This window comes from Hylaeus volcanicus, chromosome 9, assembly GCF_026283585.1.
Source record: "Hylaeus volcanicus isolate JK05 chromosome 9, UHH_iyHylVolc1.0_haploid, whole genome shotgun sequence".
NCBI classification, from domain to species: Eukaryota; Metazoa; Arthropoda; class Insecta; order Hymenoptera; family Colletidae; genus Hylaeus; species Hylaeus volcanicus.
In genome coordinates this window covers 1,321,846-1,329,246 of record NC_071984.1, presented here as the reverse complement: position 1 = coordinate 1,329,246, position 7,401 = coordinate 1,321,846, and the positions used below count along the sequence as shown (strand labels likewise).

At 36.7% G+C, this 7,401-nt stretch overlaps 4 protein-coding genes across 6 annotated transcripts in view; 2 read left to right on the top strand and 2 right to left on the bottom strand.

Annotated features, from left to right (window-relative positions):
* Window positions 1-774, top strand: part of LOC128881989 (probable serine/threonine-protein kinase clkA) — a 5,975-nt gene extending 5,201 nt beyond the window's left edge. The window contains exon 5 of the mRNA XM_054133500.1: window positions 122-774. Coding sequence (XP_053989475.1) covers window positions 122-410 — 289 coding nt within the window. The 3' untranslated portion in view covers window positions 411-774. The remainder of the gene's footprint in view (window positions 1-121) is intronic.
* Window positions 775-2,832: 2,058 nt separating this feature from the next.
* On the top strand, window positions 2,833-4,199 carry LOC128881993 (ER lumen protein-retaining receptor). 2 transcript variants are annotated; one of them, XM_054133509.1, is made up of 4 exons: window positions 2,833-2,974; window positions 3,049-3,117; window positions 3,229-3,418; window positions 3,533-4,199. In XM_054133509.1, exons 1-4 carry the CDS (start codon window positions 2,959-2,961, stop codon window positions 3,888-3,890), a joined length of 633 nt encoding a protein of 210 aa, XP_053989484.1. In that variant the 5' UTR covers window positions 2,833-2,958; the 3' UTR covers window positions 3,891-4,199. The 2 variants fall into 2 exon arrangements, with proteins under 2 accessions (XP_053989484.1, XP_053989483.1); XM_054133508.1 differs by having other exon boundaries at window positions 2,890-3,117.
* A 107-nt stretch (window positions 4,200-4,306) lies between these two features.
* LOC128881992 (DNA polymerase subunit gamma-2, mitochondrial) lies at window positions 4,307-5,535 on the bottom strand. The gene is made up of 2 exons (XM_054133507.1): window positions 4,861-5,535; window positions 4,307-4,774 (listed from the first exon to the last, which is right to left on the bottom strand). Exons 1-2 carry the CDS (start codon window positions 5,398-5,400, stop codon window positions 4,355-4,357), a joined length of 960 nt encoding a protein of 319 aa, XP_053989482.1. The 5' UTR covers window positions 5,401-5,535; the 3' UTR covers window positions 4,307-4,354.
* Window positions 5,536-6,328: 793 nt separating this feature from the next.
* The window catches only part of LOC128881995 (sugar transporter SWEET1), a 1,562-nt gene continuing 489 nt past the window's right edge, over window positions 6,329-7,401 (bottom strand). Inside the window, exons 2-4 of one of the 2 annotated variants that reach the window (XM_054133514.1) lie at window positions 7,108-7,198; window positions 6,754-7,036; window positions 6,329-6,673 (exon numbers count right to left, since the gene is read on the bottom strand). In XM_054133514.1, the coding sequence (XP_053989489.1) occupies window positions 6,458-6,673; window positions 6,754-7,036; window positions 7,108-7,196 (588 nt within the window). In that variant the 5' untranslated portion in view covers window positions 7,197-7,198 and the 3' untranslated portion in view covers window positions 6,329-6,457. The remainder of the gene's footprint in view (window positions 6,674-6,753; window positions 7,037-7,107; window positions 7,199-7,401) is intronic. The other variant, XM_054133513.1, reaches the window with a different exon arrangement.

Here is a 7,401-nt window from a genome sequence, read left to right as displayed (position 1 = left end):
TGAAAAAGAACCCAAAGCTTACATTTCTTGCATTAATTACTGTGCATCAATCTGAACAGAATCATGTCGTTTTATTAGAAATCCGTGACTAGCAAAGTTGACAATCATTTTTATTTTGCAGGAGGCTCTCAACAGTAACCACGTACAATCCCAACAGCTTCAATTCGAACACGCAGAGGCCGCCACAGTCGCCAACCACCGTTCGGGGAAGTACCTACGTGAGTGGATCCGCGAGACCGTTCTCCTCCACGACCAGGCTGCCTCCTACAACTACGGCGCGACCAAAGTCTGGAAAGAAGAACGACTACGATTATGCCTATTATGATAACACCGCGGGCCTCGAATACGATAGCCTCGATTTGGAACACGTGACTGGAAATAAGGAGTCCACAAAGATAGCAAGGAATTAATTCCCTAGCATTTTTTCCAAGGATGTAACGTTTCGCCACGCAAAGTTCCTAGGAACTTTGGAATAACTTAACGAGCAATAGTGGCCAGTGCATTGTCGAAATCGACTTTCGACGACAGTATAAAGAAAGGATATATATATTCGAAAGTCGATTTTGACGTAGATTATAACGCCTATTAGACTTCTCTTTACGTATCTCTCATTTTTATACAGTATTGTAGGGTAAAGAATTATGTCTCCGTATTGGCAGACCGCGATATTGTCAAAATTTGATACTTGTACATACAATAATGTCTCTATTCGTGTCCTGAAACCTGCGGACTGAGTGTATATATTATAAGTATTTTAATTAAAATGAAAAACGTTAAAAAAACGTCTTCCTCCTTTAATTTATTTCCATATTTTCCATGGAGATTGAAAGAGGAATCAATTGTATTGAAGAATGCTTATTTACATGTGTTTCTTTTTAGTAGGAAAAATCTTTTAAACATGTCCCTGATCTTTTAAGTCGAGGCTAGGGATTCCTCTTGAGTCACTGGTCTATTTATACGACGGTGTAATGGTTTAGTTCTGGATGAATCGAAGAGGGGCACCTCTGCGCCTACTGTTCTGTTCTGTTTATTAAAGGCTTCGAACCAATTCAGGTCCATACGCCCTGGTCAAGTGATATACAATCTTATACAATATATGAACTTACTACTAGTAATAACTATATGAACTTAAGACTTCTTATATTTACTTGATTATACAGAATATGTAATGTAGTTTATGTATATGCATATTAGAGATGTGTCTAAAGCATTGTTTGGATTACTACAATATGTGCACTTTGGTGTTGTTATAATTCAGAAAGTGTTTGATGTACAGAAAGATAGCGGAGGCTATATTTGCAGTTTATTATCTGCAATGAATCTTGAGATAACCCTGAGGGCTGATATCGAGGAAGGAATTGTTCAATTTCATATGGTGGGAACCATCCCAGTTGTTCTAGGTCCTTTATCATCTTCCTTCTGTGTTGATTGAAGAGGGCGCAGTGCCATAAGATGTGGTTCAGGTCTTGTAAAGCGTGACCACAGCTGCAGTTGCTATTTTGTGTAATCCCCACCCTCGAGAGGGAGGCAGCCAGATTGTAGTGATTGCTTCTGTATCTGGAAATCCAAGTCGTTGCACTCCTGGGAAGGTTTCAATTGTGGAACCATGGTTTTCTCGTTGATTTATAATATAACCTGAAGTAGAGTGTGCCTTTGTTCTCTGATTTATGGATCCAACTTCTTTCTGAGTTGGTCCACATTGTTGATTCAAGATGGTAAAATAGATCCGAGCAGGGAATGCGGTTGTTTGGGTTTGGATAGTCTATAGAGGCTTCCTTCGCTGCTTGGTCTGCTAGTTCATTTCCCTCTATGCCATGGTGGGATGGTATCCACACAAAAGCAATTTGTTTGTTAGGGTTGGTAGATTGCCTGATCTGAAATAGTTGTTTAATTTTTATAATATATTCATTAGTGTGCTAATTGAATATTTTCCCATTGAGAGCTTGAAGTGGGCTAAGGAGTCTCAAATTTGTATCGTTACAATAAATGATCGTATTCATTGAAATGATAAATTTAAGACATTAACTGATATAGGGTAGCGTTATAAAGCAATGAATCGTGTTGATAATGCATTTATGGCAAATAAAAGATATAATTCATTAAAAGCATCAGTGGTGCCATCTAGCAGCGACAATGGGAACTATTTCTCTACAAACTTGGATGTTCTACCACCGATAGTGCCACTGATGTTGCCGATACCTGATAATGGAAACTTCCTTATCGACACCGCAGTGGATTATCACCTGAACTTTGGCGGAATCTTCTTTATCGATTCAGAAGAGGATCTCTTTTACCGTCTTTTGCTTCGTTTATCTTTTTGAATTTGTGATTGATTTTGTTAATTAATTTATTGCTTTCTGGTTGTTCAAACGTGTAATCATTAAAATTTGAAAATAAAACCACTTATATTCTGAACATAAATTTATTATAGTCTCAAGTGCTATACTGACGCATTTAATTGCTCCATCTAGCGGCGACAATGGGAACTATTTCCACTAAAAACTTGGTCGTTTCGCCACCGATGGCGCCACTGTACCCTAAAATGCGACCTTAGAGGACCCAAGAGAGTCCAAGACATAGAATAAAATACAATAAAGTAGTAGCTCTCGGAAAAACAAGTACAACATTTTTGTACAAAATATTTTTTAAATAAAAATTGTCCCTATCATAATTTACTACAAAATTAATGTTAAAATCACTCTGCGAATACACCAGAAATTTGAATACCTAATATAATTACTGAATCATTATTACGTGATTTAATCACGTAATATATATATACCAATTCTTTTAAAAATATTTCTCGAATAAAACGTCGAATAATAAAATACGAAATTCGAAAGTATTCGTAAAACATCGTACTTCGCGTTGTAGACGTTCGGAACGCGGTCGAAATTAAACGAGGCTGATCGGTCGGCCATCTGCAGATGTTGCAGTCAGAGCCACGTCATATTTTGTATGCTTTGCGAGTTAGGTCTGTGAAGTCTTACTTTCTTATAAAACTTTGCCTTTCAATAACTGAAAATATGAACATATTTCGTCTCTTAGGTGACTTATCGCATCTTCTCGCGATTATCATCCTTCTCCTAAAAATATGGAAAACTCGAAGCTGTGCCGGTATATATACTCGTATTTACATATTCACAAGAAAACAACCTATAACAGTTCAAACAATCATTAACCATCACGAAACCTAATTTATCTACATTCCTGAGTTCTATTTTGCAGGTATCAGTGGCAAATCACAAATTCTATTCGCTATTGTCTACACAATGCGCTATCTAGACCTGGTGACAACTTACATCTCAGCGTACAACACATTTATGAAAGTAATTTTCATCGCAACCTCCTACGCCACTGTTTTCCTGATGTACGCTAAATTTAAAGCCACCTACGACCACAACCACGACACGTTCAGGTGCGTTCCTCCTTTTCACACCGAATAATTCTCCATTCTCCATCTGCAATAAAGTCCATAGAGTATGGGTACTATTTTACATTTAAATTCTTTAACTTTCGTTTACCCTTTCAGGATCGAGTTTCTAGTTCTCCCCACGCTGGTACTGGCGTTACTAATCAACCACGAGTTCACAGTCGTGGAAATTTTATGGACGTTCAGCATCTACTTGGAGTCCGTAGCAATATTGCCCCAATTGTTTTTAGTATCAAAAACGGGAGAGGCGGAGAGCATCACCAGCCACTACCTGTTCGCTTTGGGATCGTACAGAGGGCTCTATTTATTAAACTGGGTGTATCGTTACTACGCAGAGGATCACTACGATTTAATCGCCATAGTTGCTGGCTTAGTGCAGACAGTTCTCTACTGTGACTTTTTCTATCTCTACATTACCAAAGTATTGAAAGGCAAGAAGCTGCAACTACCTGCTTAGCTGTTTAGAAGTATTATTATTTGAAGAACGATACTTGCTCCCCAGAGCGACATCATACTACAATTTAGTTTATATAAATTTTGGCAATATTCAGTCGAGGAATGCTGGTGTATAAAGTGTACATTTTATCAAGTACGAAAGCATTCCGATCTTCTTGTACTTTCACCATTACAACATCCATGCGCAAACTTCTTTCGTATTTAAGTCTGTTACATTTATTTTTAATGGAATGTTCTTGTCGATACCTTAATAGGTGAAATTTTTTGAAGATACTATTATAAAATAAAGTAGCTGAATATATTTGACGAATTAGCGAATAATATATGTCAACTACGAAACAGAAACAAAACTTCCTGTTTCTGAAAATCTGTTGTATTCCTTTATCGATGAAGAGAAATAATAACACCACTGGAAAATATATTTTAAAGACTCGACACGTAAAACTTTATTGTCGTTCGTTGGTTTTAACAATACTTAATTATATAATTTGCCAAATCGGTTATGTGAATCGCTTCGCTGAGAGTTGTTGACCTATTTGTTATACGTATAATGCCATTTTCGAGACTAGTCCTGTGAACTAAAACCACGAAAGGAACCAAACACGTGTCCACGACACACGGGCTGGTTAATATAGTGTTCAGGCCTTTTGTTCTTAGCATGTTATTTAAGTAAAGTACAAAGCGATTTAAATCATCATTTCCAACATCATTCTTCCGCTCTTCTATACAAATTGCGACCTTGTGTGGTGCTAGCTTGAAATGTATCTGCATTCTGGCTGATTCGTCTGTGTCGTAAGCATCGCAGAGTAGTGCTAAGCAACCCCAATCCAAACATACTGTATGTTCCACCATTTGTACGTTGGTAAAATCTTTTTTATTATCGATCTGAAAAATAAAATACTCCATATAAATGATTCTTATTTCTAAAACTTATGTAAATTCAAAGTTAAAGAAAACGAAAAACAAAGCACCTCGCTAAACATTTTCTGAATATCCGTGTGATAAGTGATTTTCTCCACAACGACAGTTCCGAAAGGAAACTGTGCCTCAATGTCCACCGTATCCAAGTTCTTCTTTTTCTTCGGCTCTGTAACTTTAAACCTAGAGGGACGTTGCGCTAGCTTACGCCACCAAATTCTACGTTCCTTTTGTAGCTTATGATACAAGTCTTTGGATTCCATATCATTATTAAAAATAGTTATCGTAGCTATTCTTTGGTGTTTCCATTTACTATCGATAGCTACATTTTGATTCCAAGAATTCTTGGAATTCTCTATTACAGCTAGTCCAAAAGGTACATCGCTCGTCGAACTTTTTACAATAAAATTTAGAGTATCGCTCACTTTCTCCGACAAGAATATATTATACCGAGACATCGTAACACAATGCAGGAACCACAGCTCTTCAAGATTCCTCAAAACCATGCTACCTTGAGGCCCGTATGCAAATTTCTGTTCCGTGAGGCTAACGAAATTTGCACCGAGCTTTGCCAACGCATGTTTCATATTCATTCTTTCGAAATAGTTCTCAAAGGTGCTACAAAGTATTCTTCCTCTAAAACGACAGCGTTCTGGATAATCTTATTCCTATCGGAGCTACTCTCCACGATATCATCTCTCAAAGAAGTGGAATTCGTTACAAACGGGCTGTACATAGGTTCCACGTCTTTATCAATTTTGGTATTTCTTAAACCCTCCGTAAACCTAATCGCTGCTTTCAATACAGATATACTGTGATCGCCTTGGAAGTTGAGCGAAGACAATCTCTCTATTTTACTGATGGTTTCATCTTTCACAGATTTAACGTTGTGCATTTGCTCTTCGTTACAACTCAGTGCACAATAACGACGAACTGCATTTGAGAAGTTTGTTAAATATATAGAGTTCTTAAATCGAGACGTGTACAAAATAAATTCCATTTGCATTTGAGGTTTACACAATATTATTATTCATTAAATGATTATGTGCACGTATGTTGTTACACTTAATGCAGTTTTGTTTATTATTGAAATAAATACAAAAGTCTTACGTTTAACGATATAAATCTTTCTGATTTTTTATTTAATTACAGTGAAATGTAATTTAGTGTGATGATACGTTCGCTCTTTAAATGCTCACGTGTTCTGATATACAGTCTTCATGGTTTTCACATTTTTCCCCTTCCCTTACATTATATCCCCTTTTCCTTATCTATGTAAGTTACTATTTTTAATATGAAAAAAAACCAAGTACTATTTGGTAAAACGAATAATTTCTATAAAAGATGAAACGTTCAATTCATGAAAAGAAAATATCATTTATTATTTATTTACAAATTGATCTCGACGAATTGATTCGTTTTTATCCTCTAGGGAATTTCGCTAGGGAATTTCGTCGCGTCGCGACAAAACTCAGAACTATATTCTGCCGCGAAGAAATTTGATTGAAACAAATTCGAAAGTTATTTCTAAAAATATATATATTTTTTTTCTTTCCGTGAGTACAAGTAATCTTATTTTAAATGACGTTCATGAGTACATGAACAAATGCATCGGTGTTACACTTGTGTAGAAATAGTTCAAAAATAACGTTATATTAAGTGAGCCTCTGAGATCCGATCGCTTCGATAAATTAAAAAGAAACAAAGCTGAAATGCGGACAACACACAGCCTAGAAAGTTTGGTATCTGTATGAAACGATCGTTGAGAAGGCAACCGTACGTGAACCACTGAGAGGAAACTATCAAAGAGGCCACGATAATGGGAAATGGTAAACTCTCTGTACTCTTCACCCTTATCACGTGCGCCTAGAAAACAATGCGTTCAATTATCCACTTTGAATCGCTGACTACCGATACCTTCGTTTGGAAACGAAGACGAAACTTACCAGCATCATCAATGGTGATGCGAAGAACAATACTGTCACCGTACAACTGAGCAACCCGACATACTTTGCTGCTAATGCTCGATCTTCCTCGTAGAAACTATAAAAGTACACGGCTCCGAGAAACAAAGTCGCAGCAATTGCTTGTTTCACAGTTCTCGATTTCTGTACGCTATATAAAACGAACACGCAAATGTAAGACGCTTGAAGAATCGTTCCAAAGACATTTACTACCAATATAAACCGGTCTCCAATGAGAGTACCGTATCTCATCCATAAGACGCATCTGCAACATATTATACATAAATACAACTCTAATTATGAATTGTGTAATTTGTCATTTATTCAAACACTTACGATGTATAACATGTTACAAATGCCAAGGCTGAGCTACTTCCTGTCGTGCCGCTTTTAATGATCTTTCTGCACACCAGCCTAAAACACATTCCTAAAACTCTCTAGTTATACGTCAAAGAATCGATTCTGCCTAAGCATGAAAATAATTGCTGGAAAATTCTGCTACTGTAGATTCTTTTACAATGTTTGTTAGCATCTTTGAGTTACATCTTGAAACTTTATTCAGCTTCTGCATCTAACAATTCTATGGTATGTTGAAAGGCTATACTGTGTGCCACGTTTAATGCAAACAAA